This window comes from Sminthopsis crassicaudata, chromosome 1 (genome assembly GCF_048593235.1).
Source record: "Sminthopsis crassicaudata isolate SCR6 chromosome 1, ASM4859323v1, whole genome shotgun sequence".
NCBI classification, from domain to species: Eukaryota; Metazoa; Chordata; class Mammalia; order Dasyuromorphia; family Dasyuridae; genus Sminthopsis; species Sminthopsis crassicaudata.
The window spans coordinates 333833737-333857179 of NC_133617.1; the positions used below are offsets into that span (position 1 = coordinate 333833737).

General features: G+C 33.3%; 1 protein-coding gene across 1 annotated transcript in view; it reads left to right on the top strand.

The window, feature by feature from the left end:
* The window catches only part of CTNND2 (catenin delta 2), a 1154077-nt gene that overhangs the window by 1067494 nt on the left and 63140 nt on the right, over positions 1-23443 (top strand). Inside the window, 2 exon segments of the mRNA XM_074279123.1 lie at positions 8036-8246; positions 15785-15869. Of these exon segments, the coding sequence (XP_074135224.1) occupies positions 8036-8246; positions 15785-15869 (296 nt within the window).

Consider the following 23443-nt stretch of genomic DNA (forward strand, 5'->3'; position numbering starts at 1 on the left):
CTGTTTGTCTTTGTTTACTTACCTAGAAAAAGAAATGTCAAATCACTTCAATATCTTTGCCAAGAAAACCCCAAATGGGGTCATGAAGAATAGCCTACAACCAAAAAGTGACTGAATAGCAATAAAAATTGTCTTTGTGTGTATATGTGAATACAGTTCTTTCTTTTTAAATAGGTAGCTAGTTAATATAGCAAATAGAGTGATGGACCTGGAGTCCAGAATACCAATCTTCAAATCTTGCCTAAGAAACTTCCTAAGTTAACCCTAATTCACTTAACCATACAACCTCAGTTTCTTCATCTGTAAAATTGAATTAATAATAACATCTGTCTTCCAGAGTTGTTGTGAGAGTAAAATAAGATGTTTGTAAAGCACTTTGCAAATCTTATAGCTCTGCATAAATGTTACCTATTATTAAATATGCATGCATATACATACTTGGTTACAAAGAGAGGACAAGTACAGTATAGTGAGTTACAGCAAATTCAGAATCAGAAAGATCTGGCTTCTAATTCTGCTTCTGATAGATATTGAGAAATTAACAATTTCATAGTGTCCCCAGGCAACTCTCTAAAATTATAAGTTATAAATATGAGCTGCCAATGTGTCACAGAGAAAGCAATTATTACACTGGGAATTCTCCCCCTGACGACACTAAAAAGCTTCCCTACCTCTCATAAAAAAGTACAAAGAATTAAACATGAAAAATCATGATGTTTTTTTCTTAATTTTGCCTTTCACACTTGCTCACTTAGCATTTTAGTTTAGTTCATTTCCTAGAAATTCCAACTATAGTAAATATAGAACTTCTCTTTATACCTTTTGCTAATTTGGCTAATTTTTGATCCACTGAAACATTACAAAAGAATTGATATACTATACCAATAAATATTATTCTGAATAAACAGGAATCAGAGGGTAAATAAAGCTCATCAATATTGGCATGTTGTCAGAGATGAGGAGAAAGATCATTAAAGAAATTAATTGGATTATGTTTTTGTTGTCTCAGGCATTTTCCAATCTAAATCTTCTATGAATTATATCAGTTATTCATTCCATAATCTACCTATGAGACTCAGCTGTATGTTTTCTCTCCTGTCTTTGTTAGAAGTTTCACATACATTTATGTATTATGCATTCTTTACTGAAAAAAAGAAAGTAAAAAGTCAAACAGAAAACTTTTGTCCAGCATTAAGAATGTAGAATAAACTTGCCACCATGGCCCATAAAAAGATTCTCTTAAACCTGAGCTTTTGCCTCTTTCAAAGAGCTCTGTTAACCAGGTTTTCCTTATATTGCTCCTACATATGCATATCTGATGTGCTTACTCATTTTTTCCTAGTTTTTCTTTTTGTCTTAAAGCAAAATATGTCTAATATTTTCTATAAAACATTTATTCTAATGCTTAATCATCATTATCATTATTATTTATTGTGTATCAATAGAAGAAATTTTTACATTGGGAACTCTCCATGATGATGAAAATCATAGAACTGAAATCTCCCACCAAAAAAAGCTGCAAAGAATTAAACATGAAAATCCAAGTTGTTTCATGCCTTTAATCTCTATTTATACATTTATGTAAAAGAAATTTGAAGCAGACATATGTTCGGTATAATGAAGATAATACTGAAAGAGATTTTTTAGACTGCTGAGAAAGCAGCATATGTAAAGTATAGACCTCGAATTCATGTTTATTCACAAATAATAGGCACCTATTAGCTATTTGCATTCATTGTCTTACTTTTTAGCCATAAAACTCACAGAAGTTCACGTATTCAACCAGCTAAACTTTAGGAAGTGTTTTGAACCTCCTCAGCTTCTCCCTCCTACCCCATCTCCTGCCTAATATTATCTCTTCCCCTGGCAACAGCGACCAAGGGGGAAAAAGACAAAAGAGAACTTCAATCATCCAATTCCCTTATAACTCAAAACTGTCATCTTGAAGTAGATTGAGAGAATTGTGGAAGTGATAACATCTCCTCTGAGTATACTGAACCTTACAAAAAGAGTGTCTTGGCCAGAACCATGTCTGATTTAATTAATGATAAATAGATAAACCAAAGAGTTCAGTGGAGTCTCCCTGCATCAGGTGTCTTCTCTAAACTCTAATAAGTGGTGTCAGTGAAAAAAAATAGAATCCATTCTAGGGCTTTCAGCCAAACCATTTGTATTACCTACTTCCTTGCCTATCATAGACTGGATGAGACTCTTCAATCTCTCCCTTATCAGCAGTTTGATATCAGCATCTCCTGTCAGATGCAGTATGGCTAAAATATACAAGCTAAGCAAAGCCTTTGAATAAGGGGCAGAACCAAAAAAGATAGTTCTGTCAGACCTGACAAGAGCATCCTCCTGCCGGAGCTCTTCCTTTTCTTCATCCCATCCCTAACTATGACAGAGATAGACACAGAGAGGCAGAGACAGATGGACAGAGACACAGACATAGAAGAGAGAAACAGAGGGGGGGAAAGGGGAGGAAGAGATAAACAGAGACACAAACATAAAAGAGAGAAATAGAGAGAGAGAGGAAAGAGAAAGAGACAGAAAGAGTGAGAGAGCAAGAGAGAGAGTGAGAGACACAGAGACAGACATAGAGGAGAGAAACAGAAAGAGAAGAGAGGAAAGAGGGAGAGGAGAGGGAGGAAGGGAGAAGAAAAACAGGGAGGGAGGGACAGAGAGAGGGAGGAAGAGAGAGAGTGCCCCACATTAAGTAGTAGAAGATGCTAACTCATTAGGTTTAAGATGTCAAGTTTCAAAACAGCTGTTTAGAAGCTAACAGAACATGACTGAGGAAAGAAAAACAGAGAAGTGACTTTGGCACTGCCCCAATTCCATTAAAAATCTTTAAAAAAAAAAAAAAGCCAACATTGCCTGTAGGTTGTCATTTGCTCAATTCCATAACCAAATTGAAAGGACAGAATTAGAAGCTCCAGGTGGGAGGACATGACTGCAGCAAAGCTAGCTGAGCAGCAAAGAGTAAATCTGTGATCCTGATAGAAGCAACCGTCTTGATGCTAGCAGATTTAGCCTGATATGTTGAAAGGAGAAAGTGAGGATTACTAATATTGGATATCTTAATAATATAACCAAAGACCATGTAGCTCTTAGCTCACATAACCTTTGACATGTACAATGACCTTATAACGCAAGCACTGTGGGTATGAAACAATGTGTGAGTGAAAATAGTCCTGATGCTTAAAGTTATTTTGTTAAGGAATAAGTGTTTGGTGGTTCAGCAACTAATATCAGTGACTGGTAGTACTAGACTGGGAATCAAGAGATCAGGATTTCACTTCCTGTTTTTAATGCTCTCTTCATATGTTTTCTCTTTTGTAAAATGAACCAAATGTTTCACCTTTATAACTGTGGCTGTGATTTTTATCATGGATAGTAGGTATATGGCCATTTTTGATTCACTTTTTTGTCTATTAAAACTGCAAGTACATGTTTTGACAGATGACAGAAAATAAGAGTGAATTATAGAACTTGCTGAATACAAAATCAAAATATTCTAACACTAGAGTGATTACTTTTCTACTCAATATGCCTCAATGGCTCCTTATTGTCTACCAAATAAAATTCGTGCTCTTTAGCCTAATAATAAAGCGTGTTCCACGTAACTTTACAACTTTAGTATATCCTTCCACTTTGCCCAGCCAAGTTAAACAACTTATTTTTCATTCTCTTTATCTGGAATTCCCTCACTCTCTCTTCATTTGTAGAAATCCTGTCCTTTAAAATCCAAGCTAGATGTCACTCCCTTATTCAATAAACTCCAGTGGCTATTTATGGTCTCCAGGAGCAAATATATAAAGTGTTCTGTTTGGCATTCAAATCCCTTCATAACCTAATCTCTTCCTCCCTTCCAATCTTCTTATACTTTATTTCCAAAAGTATACTCTTTAGTCCAGTTATACTGACCTCCTGGCAGTTCCAGGAACTAGGCAGACTACCTCTGGGCTCCAGAAATTTTCTCTGACTATTCCCCATATTTGAAAGCTCTTTCTCCTCTTTCTTGACTTCCTTCAAGCCCCAGCTAAAATTATTTCCTTTACTTGAAGCCTTTCCTAACCTTTCTTAATTTTATTGTCTTCCCTCTGTTAATTATTTCCATTTATCCTGTATGTGGTATACTTTGTATAAATTTTTTATGCATGTTGACTTTCTCCTTATATTCTAAGTTTCTTAAGGGTAGAACTCAAAGATATCCTTTGTCTCTTGTATCACCAATGCTTAACACAGTGTCTGCCATATAGATGCTTAACTAATGTTGATTGATTGATTGAGATGCCTCCTTCTTAAAGTCTTTACCTAATGATCTCACTGTTGGAAATAATCTCATATCACTCTCTTCACCTCTCTTATACATTTACCATGTTCTGATATGTTTTATAGAATTAGTGAATATATCCTGTCTTCTCCACTATGTTGTAAGAGTCTTGAGAACAGGGAATCTCCTCATTACAATATAAATGCCTTGAGATCATGTATTATCTTTACATTCTCAGTGCTTAGCACAGAACATGGCACCTGCTAGGTATATACCTTTAAATGCTTTTTGATGGGTGGATTCATTGATTTTTTCATTTGTTTTACCCCAATACCTAGCCCAAGTGCCATGTACAAATAAAGTCAATAAATACGAATTGAATTAGTTTTGTTAAATAGTCAGTAATTCCCTGCATATTAATGACCAAGGAATGCATATGACTTAATGGCCAGCCTGCCCTTTGTATTAATTTATGTTGGCTGGGCCTTTTAGATACCAGATACAGTTCTTTATCAGGATTATACTTAGTCATTCCAGCTTGGTAGAAGCTGCCAAAGAGTTTGCCTCTGGTACTTCCTTCAAGAATACAGTAGGACAAGATAGGACACATGTACAAGTAGCTTAACATACTAGGGAACACTATTCTATTTTGTAATGAATAAGTAAATGTAATAAATATGAGAGGTGTTCCTATTTATAAATTTTATGTGGATTGTGTTGTTTTTTTAAGTTATCAACCAATATTGCTATTTTTTTTTTTATTTGTTTGTTTTTGCTGAGGCAATTGGATTAAGTGACTTGGCCAGGGTCACAAAGCTAGGAAGTGTTAAGTGTCTGAGACCAGATTTGAATTCGGGTCCTCCTGACTTCAGGGTTGGTGCTCTATCCACTGCGCCACCTAGCTGCCCTTGTTTATTTTTTTTAAACAAATAATAATACCCTAAATGTTTCATATGATAATCCGCTACCCTTGAATAACAGTTCATAGCTTGCAAAACCCTTCCACATTCTCATTGAGCCTCATAACAATACTGTGAGATCAGAAAGTATTATTATTCCCATTTTAATGAAGAAGTGACTGAGTCTAAGAAATGTTAAATGACTTGTTCAAGCTATGCCCTTCATGTCCTAAAGTCGGTCCTGACTCCAGATCCAGTTGGACTTTCTACCGCTCTACCATATTGTTTTTTGAAATATAGGAAAACATTATTGTACAAGCCAAGTGAAGCCTCAAGTCCTCCTCTTAATAATAACACACCTAATCAGAACTGAACAGTGAAACTAAATTTTTTTTAATATACTTGGCATCTCCTTTCTATTCCTGTGATTAGTTGTCATATAATCTATTTATGAGGAATAGGTTTAGTGAGTAAAGAACTGGTAAACGATTTGAGTTTTAATCCTATATCTAATAGTTAATGTCCATGTGACCTTGGGCTTTAATTTCCTCATCTATTAAATAAGAACTAGATGACATCTGAGGTCTCTTCCATTTCTGGTGTTATGATCCCATGGTTCTGTGTATTTTCTCTGAAAATTTTATAGAGACAGAGAGGCCATCCAAGGGATAAAGAATTGGGCCTGGGTTTAGAAAGATGCAAATGCAAATTTTGCCTCAAGCACTTACTAGCTGAGTGACCCAAGGCAAGCCATAACCTCTGATTGCCTCAGTTTCTTTATCTGCAAAATGAGTATATATGAACCCTACCTTCTTGGGTTATTGGGAGGATATAATGAGATAATAATTGTAAAATGCTAAGCATCATGTCTGGTATATTGTAAGTGCTATATAAATGTTAACTATTACTATTATTAGATAGTAATGGAACAATAATAAATTATTTCATTACATAATAATATATTATATAACATATGATTTCATAGGCCAAAATTATGAAGTAGATAAAGGCTCCTAGACTCCTCCATAACCTTTATCCAATGCCAGGAACCCAATAACATATATTTTATACTGTTTATTGAGATTTATAACACATTCCTCACAACAGCCATGTAATGAAAGTAGAACGGACATTATTATCCCCATTTTTCAGATGTGAAAACAGAGGCTCTGAAGAGTCTAGGTGGCTTACCAATAATTGCATTTGTAATCACTTGTCAGGCCTGAACCCAGATTCCAAATATCTTTTTTAAAATATCATCACCCTGTCCTCCTTGCCCTTTTTAAAACACTGTTTTACTTGCACTTTGATCCCTCTTTTGAAGAGCCTCCAGGCACTAAATTGAAGCCTACTCTACACTACTCCCTTTGCTATATACTCCTTCCCATTTTCACCTTTCTTTGCTAGTTAATTGGCAAAATAATCCAACAATGTAATTCTAGCTAGAATGTTAATGGCTAATGGATTAAAGTTTCTGGTGATTTAGTAGCATTTTTATTAGAATAAAGTCCTGCAGTATCTTAAACTAAAAAAATGACAAATAAGGCTAATGGGAGAGGGGTTTTGAGCATGGATATCTCTCAGGTCACTCCATGCCAGTGGATACTTATTCTATCTTCATGCTCCTGTGGCTAAGCAAACCCCTGCTTTATTCTATAGTGCTAGCATGTATGTCACATGGGAAATAGCACTCAAAAATCTGTCAGTTTTTTAGATAATTTTCTAAATACTTTTTAATAGCTTCTGGCATTAGCTCAAAACTTTTCAGTCTCTCTCTACTACCTAGAGAATTAAGGTAACTTTTTTAAACAAAATTGTAAAATTCTCTGCTAACCAAAAGACCATGGGAATGGTTTTCTGAGAAGAACTGATCCTAGTTGTCAAATGAGGAAAGAAGGGGACTAGGGCAAGAATGGCCAATCCATGAGCCTATAGAATCATATCTTACTGATAAACTATGTACAGCCTGTAGAGAAATGAAAAATTATGATAAAGATGCATTAATGCTGCCATATAAAACATTATTACATCCTTAGAAAGACCTAAAATATCATTAGTTTCACTAAGATATGTGAGAGCCCTCTTGATTTTTTTTTAATTTTACATTTCTTTCATGATGTTTTCATGGTTTAAAGAATGAATAAATGTTTGTCGGATTGTTTTATTCATTAATGTGTTAGCTATTAAAATGTTTTTTAAAATTTCATCCTTTCGTTGAAACCAATGATAAATTTTGACATATTCTTAGTCAAGTAAACCATTCTTGACATAATGAAATAGTAGTTTTCAAATTGTATTCTTGGAAGCTACAAGATTTCCATCAGTCATTAACCTGAAATAAAATTTGCAGAATGAAAGATTTGTGAAGCACCCAGAATCTGGTACATTACAGGTGTTCAATAAATGTTTATTCCCTTCCTTTTTCTATGCCCACTAGGAGTTCCTTAAAAGAAATTATATCTATAACATTTGTAATTGTCTACTTGCTTACCTTTGGCTTCAAGCTTAAAAATCCTTATTTTGTGCCACTTTTCTTTTGTTTTCTTTTGTTTTTCTGTTTCAATGATGGCCTTTTTGTAATTTCCCAGTTCCCTTTCTGCATCTTTCAGAAAAAATATAGAGGCATAAAATAACAGGAACAAAATCAGTTTTAAAAAACTCTCCTCTGTTTTTTTTTCTTTTGGAATTGTATCTCTGCCTTACATAAGATGAAAAATAATCCTAACAAATAAATGCCATGATGTGAACTTAAAAAAATATTTTTGGCTTTTTGTGTTTCCTTGGGCTTGTCTCTCTCAACTTCAACCACTACCATCTTCCTTCTGCTCCATCTCAACTGCTCCCCTCCTTTTATTTCCCAAAGGCAAGTATGCTATGAGAGACCTGGTCCATAGGCTTCCAGGAGGGAACAACAGCAACAATTCAGCCAGCAAGGCCATGTCTGATGACACAGTTACTGCCATCTGCTGTACTCTTCATGAAGTGATAACTAAGAATATGGAGAATGCCAAGGCCTTACGGGATGCTGGAGGCATTGAGAAGTTGGTTGGTATTTCCAAGAGTAAAGGAGACAAGTAAGTTATCAAGTTACTTCACACCGTGGGGATTTCTTAAAGTAACTATTATTGGTCTCAAATAAGTATGCCTTGTCTTGGCTATTTATGAGATGCGTTATTTAACCTCATTGTAAATCCATTTGCTTAATTAACTTTGCTAGTTAAAAGAAAGGAAACAAGAAAGACTTTCATTATTCATTCCCAATAATAAAGCAAAACTACTTAATAATTAAGATTTGAAAAATAATTCATGTCTGTTTCATAAGGTTCTGGCCCAAAACAAGCCATCAGAAAGATTCTGGTAAGGAAACATTAAAAGACTAGTTTATAGAATCAGAGTTATCACATTGGGAGAGGTCCTTAAATCCAGCCTCTATATTTTACTGATGAAGAAATTGAGACCCAGATAGGTTAAGGGATGTGCACAGGTTTACAAATTCAATATGTATTTAAAGCAAGATTTTGACAAGGTTTGCCTATTCCAAGATACTATATTGGATAATATTCACAATATTTCCAAGATACTATACTAGATAATATTCACAATATTATAATGCTTTTCAATGAGCTAATCTAGAAATGATATCAAAATTGAAGCAATGGCTTGTTTGGTAGTTATTTTTTATGGTAATAGGCTCATTCCAGTCTAATCCAATAAATATTGAGTATACAATTCATAAAAGGAAAGACACTGCCCTGGAGGAGTTAACAACATAAAGGGGGAGACAACCCAAAACAGGTGTCAGGAAAGGGAAGGGGAGGACAGGATACCAGACAAGGGCAGCAGAGACAAAGGGAAAGGAGCTGAGTCTGGTTGTTGCCTTCCATAAAGAAAGTCATTTGAGGATTTGGTACTCTAACTTGCCCTCCAGTCACAGGAGAAAGTTAGCTGAGGGAGGTGATGTCAATCAAGGCACAAGTTAGCAGCATGATGGTGAGTTTAGAAGTGATCCTGAGAGGGTATCTTATTCCAAAGAAACGAGAGTAGAAGGGGAAGCAGATGCAAAGTGGTAAAAGAAAAGCATGAAATGATGATAATTAAGATCGCCTTTAGGGTATTAGCTTCATGTATTTTGATAATGGAATAAGCTACTGATTAAATGAATAAATGTTAAAACAAAGGATTATTATTTCAGTGTCATCTAATATTAATTAATAGGGCAATTAGGTTGTACTGACCTGGAGTTACAAAGATCTCGGTTCAAATAAGGACTCAAACACTAAATGTGGTCACAAACAAATGAACATGACTGAACACCAACAATATCAATTAAATTAGAATGGTTGGTATAATAACAACAGTTTATAATTAGACTTATATGGATATAATATTATTATTGCACCTACTCCTATCCCATTGGGTAAGATACCATATATTATGCTAAAGAATAGAGGGGAAAAAATCAAATGGTCCCTATCATCAGGGAGATTAGAGTCAATTTATTATGTTCTAATTAATTGTCAAATTTAAGGAAACTTCCATTAATTTTTGTGTATAGTAAGTGGCTGAAAGGAGTAAGACTTGCCTATCAGAGGAAATAGTTCCATAATTTTCCTTCTTCCTAAAAAGTATCATTCACGATTAGATACAAAATTAATTTTCCTTCCTTCCTTCTTTTTTCTTCTTACTTTTTAATCTTTTTTTTTTTTAAACTAAAGGTTTTTGGATTTTTTGCTGTGGGATTCCTTGCTGCATTATAATTGCATTTAATGTTAGTGTAAATACTATTGTGTGAGATTTAAAAAAATCTCTATTTAGGGACCTTGAGACCTTCAGGCATGGTCACTCATCAATCCAATATTATGATTCAATTTTTTTTCCTATTAAGTAGAGAAGCCCCATTAAGCCCTGATGTAATAATGCCACTGGGGAGATTGCTTGCTTAAGCTGTAGCTTTCAGTATCACATTTGGGATGAAATGGGCTTCAGTATCAGGAGAAAATCAGTTTTCTTCTCTGAATGACATCAGAAGCACTTAAAAAGTCTCAAGCCTAACTGCTTTGAGTGCTAAGAAGTCATCTCAGTGTGCTTCTCTGCTGCTTAAGCAGGAAAATCACAGTGAAACATATGCCCATAAACCATGCTGACATGTCTATACATATTCATAAGTAGAGAAATCAATGTGCTTTCAGTGAGAGGTGTATTGGAAGAGGCCTGGAAGCTCAGTTGTCTCTTTAGAGCTTGGATACCTATGTTCAGTCTACTCTGTAATGTAAGAATCTCAAAATATTAATCAGAAAACCTGAAAGAAGAGGTCCATTTGCCTTTAAAGTTCTATTGACAATGAAATAAAATTATCTGGTGAAGTTAATCAAGATTATAGAACAGCATGTGAACAATATTAAAAGAATGATATTCAGAGTCATCAATCTCATTTTGAATCCAAGATTTCCTGTTTAAACTTGGGGGTCAGTGGGGGGAGGTACTCTATCTCCCTGGTCTTCAGTTTCCTCATCAGTAATCTAAGGGATTTGAATTATACTGACCTTTAAGGTTCCACTTCTAGTTCCAAATCTTATGACTCAACTCTTTTTCTTGAGGGGGGGTGGCAAAACAATTGGGGTTAAGTGACTTGCCCAAGGTCACACAAGTAGTAAGTGTTAAGTGTCTGAGGCTGGATTTGAACTCAGGTTCTCTTGACTACAGAGTTGGTGCTCCATTGCACCATCTAGCTGCTCCATCTAGCTCAAATCCTAAATGATAATGTGAAAAGCAACATCTCCTTCTGATAGCTGACATTTTGACAAGGCCAGATGCTTTATTCAAGCTTTGTTATCCAATAATAGGAGTTCAGTGGCATTGCTGAAGATAGTCTATATTTAGGATGAAGAGCAAGTGGAGAATTGAACCATAACAATCATGACACAACACTGTTCAGTTCAGTACTACACTTGAATTTGGGTGTTGAATACTATGCTAGAGAACATGCAAAATTTAAATAAGATATTCTCTTTGTCCTTATGAAGTTTATAATCTAAAGGAGGCATATATAGCAAAATAATGCTCTAGCATTTAAAGTCCTTCACAATCTGACTTCATTCTCTTTTCAGGCTTAATCCAAAATTCTTGCCCTCACTCACTTTCCAGCCAAATTGACTTATTTGCTCTTCATACATGGCATGTTGATTCCCATTGCATAGACTGTGGATATGCCTAAAATATTGTGTCTTAGAACTTGTTACTCCCTTAAAGGTTACACTTGAGTCATCTACTACAAAATACCTGTCCATATTCTCCCAGTTCTCCTCTCTTTATCCCCTGGAAATGATATTGTATACATTATATATCTAAATCTGGCTACTTTTATATCTATATGCTGTTTTCCTCCCAGAAGAGAGATAATGGTATAATCCTTTTGAAAATAGGAGTTGCTTCAAGATAGCTATAAATATGTATACATGTATTGAATTTAACATATATTTTAACATATTTAACATGTATTGGGCTACCTGCCATTTAGAAGAGGGGGAGAAGGGAGGGGAAATTTTAGACAGAAGTTTTACAAGGGTCAATGTTGAAAAATTACCCATGCATATTAAACAAAAAGCTTTAATAAAAAATAATAAAAAAGAAAAAATGAAAGTAGGAGCTGATTTTGCCTTTTCATTCTCTAGTAAAGCACTTGAAACATATTAAGCAATTAATAAATATCTTTTAAATTGTTTCAAATACATGCTAAGTGGATCAGAATGCTATAAATAGTATTCTGTATGAAAATCAAACAAGCCAAGGTCAGAAAAGAGAAGATCAGGAAAGACTTCATAGAAGAGGTCATATTCTCACTATTTAGCCAATCTCATCAATTCTTCAATTTATATTGCCTTTTTGGGGGGTAAAAACAAATATTTATAATCCCAACATAATTCATGGTAACTTCTTCATCACTCATACTACTTCAATATGTTAATTCTTTTCAGTGATCTGAAAAACTGAACTACAAAAGTTACCCTGTGTATTTCTTTATCAGAATTTCTTACCCAATTGCATGCCTAAACTGCAGATGCTAATGTTTCCTCATATCTTTTTAGGATACTTTTTTGTATGATAATAATTCTTTATTGAAAATGGAATTTCAGAATCAAGTACAGCTTGAAAATTGAGTTCAGCCTTGTAAATTTATAAAATGCTTATAAATCTATCCTACAAAATTTGTTCTTGGAAAATTATTACCTGAAATGAAATTAGTTCTAATTTGATTCTTCCTTTAAAAGAATTGCAAAGCAATCATTTATAAAAGTGTGTCAGAGACTCCCATTTCATATATATTGGATTGAAATTATTATTATTCATTTGGCAATTCATTTATTGTTTCATTTACAAATATAAAAAGACTAAAAACATTAGCACTGAAAAATAAAGGCTCTATCCATACTACAACTAGTTGGGCTCATTAATTGTCATTGATTAGGGTTCTAAGGCCACCATAACTTTTAAAGACAAATAATAGAGTTTAGAACCAAAAAGATCTTTGCTTCGGACAGATATCCCTATACCAACCACAAAGCTACTGAGAATTACTGTTTTTTTTCCCTTCAAATAAGTTAAGCTGCATTCATTTAGATCATCCAACCATTATGTCATTTCTGGCCACTAGCAGTCATCTTATAGTCACTATTTTGAGATCTTTATGCCTTTATTTATGATATTCATTTCACATCATTTTAAAAACTCATCATTGACATTCTGTCTTGTCCATCTGTTTCATAAATCCATGTGTATTTGCAGTTTTAACTGTCCCATAGGAAATAAATGTTGACTGTATCACTGCAGTTTGCCATTAGGCAGAAATGCTATTCACAGTCTCATGATTATTGTCAGAAAAGGGTCCTGGATTGTAACTTCTATTATAATCACTTGTCATATTAAAAAGAATCAACACAAAGTAGTTGAAATACTTCAAAGAGAAGTTGCTATAGCATCAGTCTAATGTATCAAAAATAAAACCTAACAAGAAAGCAAAGTCATTTTAACCTTCAAAAGTTGTGACAATACTGTGATTTATTGACATTTAAATGGACAACTTTCAGCTTATTAGTCATTACCTATTCATAGTCTCTTCCATTTTGTCATTGTCCAGAAAAGAAATTACACTGAAGAAAAAAAATGATTTTTTTCATACTAAATCTGTTTTCATTATAGTTCTTGCTGCTTAAATATTTCTACAGATAAGCTAAGATAGGTAAATAACAATATAACTGTATTTTTGTTGACTATACAAACAATAAAATGTTGATAGTCAACACAGAAACATTAAATGAAATTATTTATATTGGCGAAAAGATGAAAAGCTATTCTTAAATCATAGTAATTCAATATTAAATATAAAGCATGCTACTCAATATAATAAGTTTCTATGCTATTACCAACATTTTCAGTGAAAAGCAATGTATAATTTAAATCACTATAATAGTAAATCTATTCTTTCATCCAAATATTTTGAGAACTCATAAGAACTAACATATATATGTATGTGAATATATATATATATATACATATATATGTTTATGACAGACAAGCAGGCAACAAGCATTTATTAAATGCTTATTAAGTGCGAGGCACTGTGCTAAGCACTAGAGATAAAAATACAAGCCCCCAAAAAAGAAAGCTAGTCCATGTACTTAAAGAGTTTATAACCTAAGAAAAGACAACAATACACAAAAGGAATCTGAAAATCAGAGGAAGGGGAGAAAAAGAAATGGAAGAGAGAAGAGGGTAGTAACGTCTAGGAAAACAGAAACAATTCTAGTAGAGAATGAAGGTGCCTCATTCTGGGCCCATCCCTAAAATAGAGACCCCCCCCCCAGAAGAAATTCTCCAATGTAAGAAGTAAAAGATTGTTCCAAGATACGAGGCTCTGGGTGGTAAGGAAATATTAGAATAAAAATGCATCAGACATAATGGGATATTACAGAATCAGAAGCACAGAATACATGTCTGTGTGCATAGACATATACATAGATATTCATATGTAAGTGCATGTGTCTGTGCAAAGCATATTTACATAACTATATTTATACATATAGATAGATAGACATAGATACAGATATGTGCTTTGAGTATTGGAAAGATTACTAGATTTTAAATCTAAATTTATGGGTTCAAATTTTGGCTCTATCATTTACTGCTTCTATAACTTTGGGCAAATCCCTTAATTTCTTGATCTCACTTTTCTTAACTATAAAAATCAAAGGTGGGAGGGAAATGATGCTTAATAAATGGCTATTGATTGATCGGTTAGTATAGTTTGGTCTGGGTGACTTCCTTCAAAGATGTCCATTTTTAAAACTATAATCTTATTTTCTGCTATTTCAAGGACCCATGATTTCATCAGTGTAATTACTTCTTTCACAAATAAAGATAAAACATCTAAGACTGGGCAGATAGCATTCCACAACTGATGTGATCAATAAATAAATGGTATCCTGAAATCAATCTGATGATGAGTCTCATCTAGACTGGTGCTCGATAATAGATGCACAGACTGTATGATGGAGCCGATGATCAGGACTCCCTAGCAGAATAAAATGTTCCAGTCTTCATGTTGTAGAGATGACCTATCAGTTGTTATATATCACTAATTACCTGCATGGGTAGAATTTCTTCAATGGGAAGTTTCCTAACCATATTTGCCTGTGCATGTGTACATATAAACACACATATGTGCATACCCAGAACTTCTTTTAAATGTGCTCACTATTATAATCCCAGCAGATTTTAAGTATACTCAACTTGAATTGTTTTATTAACATAATAGGTTAAATTGTTATTTATGGCTACCATCTACATACCCACTCACACTTAAGTCTGTAGAAGGCTTATTTCCAAGTTTGCTCTGAACCCAAGCCTGATCTCTCAGCATGAGACATAGGATATATTCCCATGTACACATTTCTCCAGCAAGCATTGGAAGGAGGAACCCTATATTTAGTGATAGCCTGCTGTATCTAACCTCAAGGAGACAATAATGACCATATTTTTTTTTCTTATTGATGTGACTAAAACCACTACCAAAAAAAATTCACAACCTACTTTTGCAGTAGATTCATTTCTATAACTTCTGTTGCAATGAGGATTAAATTTCTACTGTATCTCTGTATTTGTTATATTTCTGTGTATTCTACTAAATTTTCTTCATATTTTCAACCTCCCCCCATTCCATTTACACATAGATCTCCTTGATCAGTCATTTCTAATGGTGAGACTTGATTTTTCAGTGAAGAATACCACAATCTTTTCAGTTGTTCTTAAGACAGACTAGTACAATGGGAAACAGTGAAAATCTGAGTTTGAATCTTGGGTTGTGCTCTGTAAAATTACTAGGATCCTCACCAAAGTCACTTTCCATTTAAAGTTCAGTTTCCTCATCTTTAAGATGAGTATGATAATAGTAGGTACACTGCCTATTGTATTGGGTTACGGTGATGTACTTTTTAAACCCTAAACTAAGGTGAAAAGAGAAACAGAAAAATTGCTAAGATGTTTTTAAAATTTCATGACAAATGAGGTTGAAAATGTCTTTTTTTTTTTTTTTTTTGCTCTTTCCTTTCTGTATCAGACACTCTCCAAAAGTGGTAAAAGCAGCATCTCAGGTCCTAAACAGCATGTGGCAGTACAGAGACCTGAGGAGTCTCTACAAAAAGGTAAGGTTTCCTTGATTTTCCAGGTTGTTGAGGTACCTATTGGCTTCAAGACAAAAAGAGGGGTGTTTAGGTATAAAATGGATGGCACCTGTTGATCAGAGAGCATCCAGCCACTTCCTGTCTAAAATATAGCCACACATCTGAAAGAAAAGGAGCCAAAATAAGTGTCACAAAGTCCATGAAAGTTCATAAGCTTTATTCATGAGAGCCCTCAGTCCCTCTATCAGTCAATAAATTTACAAGGATTTATTAAGTGGCAAACACTGTAACTCAGGATACAATTGGTTTTACTTTTTTTTTTTTTACTCTAGCTCAGGGATATAATTGGTCTTACTTTTATACACTTTTCTAAAAAGCTTTATTATCTAATGTCTCAGGACATAATATATTAGAAATGGCATATATAGAAGTGGCAAATTATATTGGGAATTGGGACAGGAGTAGGGAGAGTGACTGTGAGTAATCACACTGACGACTGCAGGGTATTTTTTTTTTTCAAATTTTCATCGAAGAGTCAGTAAAACTGCAGGAATTATTTCAATTTTTATCCCTAGCACCTAGCACAGTACCTGGCACATAGTAGCCATTTAGTGAATGCTTATTGATCGACTGAGCTGGATTTGAATCTCAAATCCAGGATTTACTAACACTGTAACCATAGGTTAGTTCTATGACCTCTGTGAGCCTCAATTTCTTCATCTGTAAAATTGGGATGATACTTACACTCCCTACCTACAAGATTGTACAAGGTTGTTGAGGGGAAAACACTATGTGGATGTGAATTACTGTTATTTAGAAAAAACAGAAGAGAAAGAATTTAAGAAAAAGAGGAATTTCTATTTTAGCATAAGTTTAAGCTACTATACCTCAATAATCTTTCAGGACATTTCTGTATTAGAATATAAGTGGTATCCATAATGATGATCCTAGATATCACCTTCCAAAAAAAGGTTAAATTACATCCTGCATGTTCTGTTTATAGAGGAAGAAATGTATAATACCTTTTAAAAGGTTTTCATCCAAAATGGTTAGAATAAAAATTTTGGCACTTCAAGATTAAAGTTTAGCAATTTTCAAGCATTCATGTTGAAAACTCTTTCCCTAAAATACTAGTTCAAAGAAATCTAATTATCCTATAACTTTATTTTTAATATATCAAAAATGTCCACTTTAAAATGTTTTAAGAAGTTATCAAATAATTCTGAAGACAATTACAGATAAATACCTAACAGTCATATGTAAAGTCAGTCTCTCAAAAATGAATATATAAAATCATTTACATGTGGTGATGAGTTGATGTAATGAATTGTCTCAGTCCTATAGCAGGACATATTTTCCATCTAGATTCAAAGGATGTAAGTAGAAGAATGTTGTGGATTTCGCTCAGTATCTACCATTACTATACATGTACCTACAAATGTACACACAATCCTTGTAATTTCTGTTGTCCTCAAGATGAAAAAAAATAACAAAAATCACCATCACTGGTTAGACTTTGATGCAATGTAGAAGCCTAACTGGACAGAGGGAATTGGTGGCAAGCAGAAGACTAAAGCTTAGGAAACAATACCAGTTTTGCTGAAGAGAAAAATCACTCCTATTTTAGGACAATGGGAATGAGAAAATTTAATAAGTTGCTTTAGCAAGTTATCCAATCTACTTTCAAATTTCCCCAAGGTCTCCTATTGCTTCCCTTAAGACATTCTAATAGTTCTCAAATTTTAACCTATATATTTCTTTTTCTTAATATTATCTCTTTAACCCAACAAGAAGAAATTGGTTTAAATTGAAACAGGAGGGATTTAAATTAAATGTTTAGGAGAGCATTCTAGATAGCATTAGATACTGGAATATATTACTGAGCTTGTAAAATTCTCTTCCCTAGATATTTGGAGGTTAGCCTAGGTCTCCCATTTATTGAAGTAGTTTGAATATACTCATACTTACAGACAAGGTAGATCTTCTCTTGTGTATTCTTTGAAACAAAAATCATGTCTCTGCATTTCATTCCTTCAGCACTCAGCACACATTGAATATATATATATATATATATATACATATATATATATATATATGTATGTATATATTTGGTAAACAGGTTTACCAAATATATAAAACATGAGCCCTATGCAACCCACAACCCTGATGAGTACAACCTAAACCAGATTGCAATGTAATTGAGAAATACTTGACAAAATATTTTTAAAAATGAAATATAAATAATATTATATTTTAAAACTAAATCTATATGTGGCCCACAGAGATACTTATATATGGTTTAGTGACCTCTATTTTTATTTAAGTTTGACTTGACTTATTAAGTTTGACTTTATTGAAGTTTAACTGTGAAAGTTAGAAAGATGGCTCTTAGCTTTTATATTTAAAGAATCACTCTGGTACAGTAAAATCAGAATTAAACTGTCTATAAAGTCAGAAATCTGGGTCCAAATATCACTTCTGATTCTTGCAAACAGGCAATTCATTTTCTCCCTGGGCCCTTGATTTCTTCAACTGTAAAATGAGTGGATTTTTAATAGTTAATTGCAACTATTAATAGTTAATTGTCAAACATTTATTAAGCATTTACTCTGTGCTAAGTTTTGGAAATACAAATTCAAGTTAAAAAGAAAGACAATTCCAGCCCAAAGAAGCATACAATGTAATGGAGGAAGATAACACATAAATGAAAGCTAAAAAGAAAGGGGAGAGAAAAGAAGGGATCCTGCACAAGGGAAATGATAGAGAAGTCCAAAAGCAGTAAAACCAGTGGAAAATGGGGATTAGGCCAGCATGCTTCCTTAAAGGAAAGCCTTGGACCCATGGCCCTGCCCTGTGATCACAGGGTCTAATCAGAGTGCCAAGAATACAATGAAATGTGAATGCCAAGGTAAAGCTGATTCAATCTTACAAGATGATATTTCCCAGTGATGGGTTTCCTGGGGCAGGAAAACAGGAAATTATGATGGAGAAATTCAAAAGCAGTAGGAAATAGGAAGGACGAAATGACATATGGAGTCTCTCATCTTGGAGGTCTCTGAGACTAGAAGCTTATTTTCAACTTGAACTCTTAAAATTCCCTTCTTTCTCTTAACTTCTAGACAGCAAATGAAATCTTTAATAGTTGTCTTTGTGTAGCACTTAATACAGTGCTACATTTAACTAAAGTCTTCAAAAGTACCTTTTAATAATGATGATGATGAGGATGGCAGAGTATGAATATAAAAATAGACCTCAAGTTCCCATAGCACCTATGAAAGCTCTTTAGTCCTGCAATTGTTTTAACAGCTGTAGATAGATCTGAGTTATTTTTAACTTTCTGCATAAATATTCAATTGTATGGATTATGGGGAAGGTAAGAAAAGGGAGCAAGCATTTTTAAGTGCCTATTATGTCTTAGACAATGCAAAGAGTTTTTTTTTCTCTTAAATATCTCATTTGATCCTCACAACAAGCCTATAATTTTCCCCTTTTGCAGAAGAGGAAAGTGAGGTAAATAGATGTTAAATGAACATCTACAGGTTGATATGGCTAATAAGTGGATGAGGCAATATTTTAATTTCCTGACTCCAGGTCCAACATTCCATTCACTCTACCATCTAAATCAGGGCTTCTTAAATTTTTTCTACCAATAAATGCAATTTATGCAATCTTGAATATATAGGTATATAAAATAGATATACAAATCAAACATTTACTGATAATAAATCATAATTTCATAATCTTATTTAGTTATGTAATCCCATATGTTGTCACAACAGTTTAAGAAGCTTTGATTTAGATTTAGAGATAGCAACTTAATAAATTATCACTTTGTAAAGCTTTGTATCTTTACTTACATACTTTATTTCTTTCATTTCTTTCCTTATATCATCAGCCTTTTAGCTTGTTGAGCTTTCCTTCACAATATCTCTAGCCCAACAGTGCTTTGTGATTCTCTTAATGATGATGTGCCGAACAAGAACAGTCATCTTTACTAGAATGAAGTAGATTCTATTTCCCATGGGTGTGGGTTAGCTGTGTGTGGTTTAATATAATTTGTTCTTGTGAGTAACTCAAAGGTAAACCAGATTAATTTGTTTCCAGAGGATAAATATATATATATATATATATATATATATATATATATGTATATATATATATCTGGGTCTTATTTTTTAAAACTAGACATAGAAAATAATTCAGAAGAGGGGAAACAATTAGGTGAAAATGTTAGTAGCTAGGAAGGAATGGTAAAATTGGATCACTAAAATGAAATGAGGGGACCTTAGAGAGAGAAAATTTATATCTTATTTGCTACTTAATGTCCTTCAATAAGTTCTAAGTTTTTTCCCCTAATTCCCAAGTTAATATACCCAGAAAAAGATAACATACAAAGAAACTCTGGCACCTTGTATATTAAAATGATGTATATAAATTATTGACTCATTAACACTTCCCTAAAATTTTTCAAAGCCTAGTTTTGCAATTGTAAAATGTATATAATAAGTATAACAGCTAAGTTAAAAGGGAAAGAAATCTTGAAAAAGTTACTTTTTCATCTTGTTACTACAAGTTTAGCCTTAAGGCTATATTTCCTTTGAAATGAGCATGATCCCCAACTGGGATTCATTTTAGAAGACTGTTAAAGTTTTTATTTGTTTTTTTTTTTTAATAATTCAATGAAATAAGAAATTGGCAACAGTGAATGACATTAAAATGAGTAAACTTAAGGATCAGTTGAGATCAGAAAAATAAGTCTTATTTTGGAAATTACATTTAAATGTGTTTTCATCAAAAACTAGCATATGATATTTCTAATCAATATACTGTGCACTAGAGCCTTATTATACAGCTATGCTAAGACAGCTCAAGCTTACACTGACCCTAAAAAATAAGAGGGTGGAGATAAGGAAGAGAATCTAGAATTCAAAAGTTTTTAAAAACAAATGTACAAAGAAGACCAAATTTATCAAATTCAGTTTGGTAATAGTTCTTTCACTTTAACTAAACATTTATTAGGCAGTTCTTCTGAGCAAGGCATTGTGCCTTGATTCTTAGGGCATAAATGATGAAAAAAATGACATGGTTTCCTCAAAGAGCTTTGAAATTTGAAGGCATTTCCTTAGTACTAATAATTAGCATTTATATATAGCACCAGATTTCAAATCTTGCCTCAGACATTTCCCCACTATAAAATCTAAGCAAATTATTCAACTTTTCTCAGCTTGTAATGGGAATAATGAGCCCTACCTCATAGGGTTGTTGTGAGGATCAAATGAGGAAATAAGTAAGCTCTTTTCAAGCCTTCAAGTGCTATAGATAAATGCTAATTATTAGTATGTGAATCTGATAAATTTGATTGATACAAAGTCTCTGCATAGAATATTATACCATATAGCCATGCTTTTTATATGATAATTGGTTGGTCCTTTAAAATCACAACACTGAACAGTAGAGTTCATCTTTTTATTTTTAAATTTTTATTTATTTGATATTTTCCCTACATTTAAAACAAATTTTTGTACATTTGTTTTTAAAAAAATTTTGAGTTCCAGATTGTCTTCCTTCTCTCACAACCAATTCCCATTAAGAAACCACATGTGAAGTTATGCATGTTGTGAAAGAAAACATAGATCCCCTTCTCTAAATTAAAAAAAACCTCATGAAAAATAAAGGGCAGAGGGAGAATGGGAGAGAGAAGCTTCCAGTTTCCTATTCCCCCTCTCCAGTTTCCTATTCCCCTTCTACTTTCTTTCAGAGTAAGATAGATATTTCCTTTTTGGGCCAATTCTGATGAGAATAAGGTTCCTTCACTTAGCCTCTTCTCTTCCTCTTCCCCTCCATTATAAAAGCTTTTTCTTGAAAGTTTTATGGCAGATAATTTACACCATTCCACCTCTCCCTCTCCCTTTCTCCCAATACATTCCTCTCATTCCTTACTTTCATTTTTTAAAAGATATTATCCTTTCATACTCAACTCCCACCTATGTCCTCTGTCTATATCTATATCTATATCTATATCTATATCTATATATTCCTTCTAATTGCTGTAATAATGAAAAAGTTCTAGTAAGTTATAAGTATCATCTTCCCATGTAGGAATGTAAAGAAATAAACCTAATTAAATCCCTTATAATATCATTTTCCTGATTATCTCTGGATGCTTTTTCTGAGTCATAGTTTTGATTTTCTATTCAGCTCTGTCTTTTCATCACAAATGCTTAAAAATCCTTTATTTCATTAAATTTCCATCTTTTCCCCTGAAGGATTATATTGGTTTTGCAGGGTAGGTGATTCTTGGTTGTAATTCCAGCTTTATTATTCTCCAGAATATCATATTCCAAGCCTTCTGATACTTTAATGTAGAAGCTACTAAATCTTGTGTTATCCTGAGTGTGGCTCTACTACACGGGGATTGTATATTTCTGAATACTTGCAGTATTTTCTCCTTGATCTAGGAGTTTCAGAATTTGGCTATAATCCTGGGAGTTTTCATTTTGGGATCTCTTTCTGGAAGTGATCAGTGGATTCTGTCAATTTCTATTGTTCCCTCTGGTTCTGGAATATCAGGACAGTTTTCCTTGATAATTTCTTGAAAGATGATATCTAGGCTCTTTTTTTGATCATGACTTTCGGGTAGACTAATAATTTTAAAATTATCTATCCTGGATCTATTTTCTAGGAGAGTTGTTTTTCTAATGAGATATTTCATGGTTTTGTTTCAATTTTTTCATTCTTTTTTTGGTTTTGCTTTATTGTATCTTAATTTCTCATAATCTCATTATCTTCCATTTGTTCAATTCTAAATTTTTAAGGAATTATTTTCCTCAGTGAGCTTTTGTACCTCCTTTCCTATTTGGTTAATTTTGCTTTTTAGGGCATTCTCCTCATTCATTAGCTTTTTATATTTCTTTTTGCACCACTCAATTCTTTTCTTAATTTTTCTGCTATCTCTCTTAGTTGATTTTCAAAATCCTTTTTAAGCTTTTCTATAACCCAAGACCAATTTGTATTTTTTCTTGGAGGCTTTGTACCTACACAAATTAGTGTGCTTCAATATTTCACACTCCAATATTCTATTCAATTAATGTAATCTACTTAGCACCTATGCTTCATAAAGTAATATCTTTCTCCCTCCCTATTACTGACCTTTTGAATTTTAAAGATTATAATCATTCTCAGTTTGAAAGCAAATTCTTCAGCTTGCTACCCTAAAAGTGTCAATTATTCACTTAACTAGCATTTATTAAGTACTTAGTATATGCCAGAGATCATTCATCCTTTACTTTAACAGATAAGAAAACTGAGACCCATATAAGTTTAATAACTTGTTCCTATGAGGAACACTGACCTAGGTAAGGGACAAGATAGGGCTGAAACTCAGATCTATTGGTTTACAGTTCAGTATTATATCCATCACATCATACCATCTTCAATTGTTAGAAAGGTGCTAACAAATATATGTCCTTTCTGCTTCAGTAAATTGATAAGACTTACTTAAGCTTATTTGAAAAATATCTCATTTTAGTTAGGAGAAAGCTGGTCAGGAGTTAGGAAGTCCTGGGTTCATTTTTTCCTCTTCAGATACTTCCTAG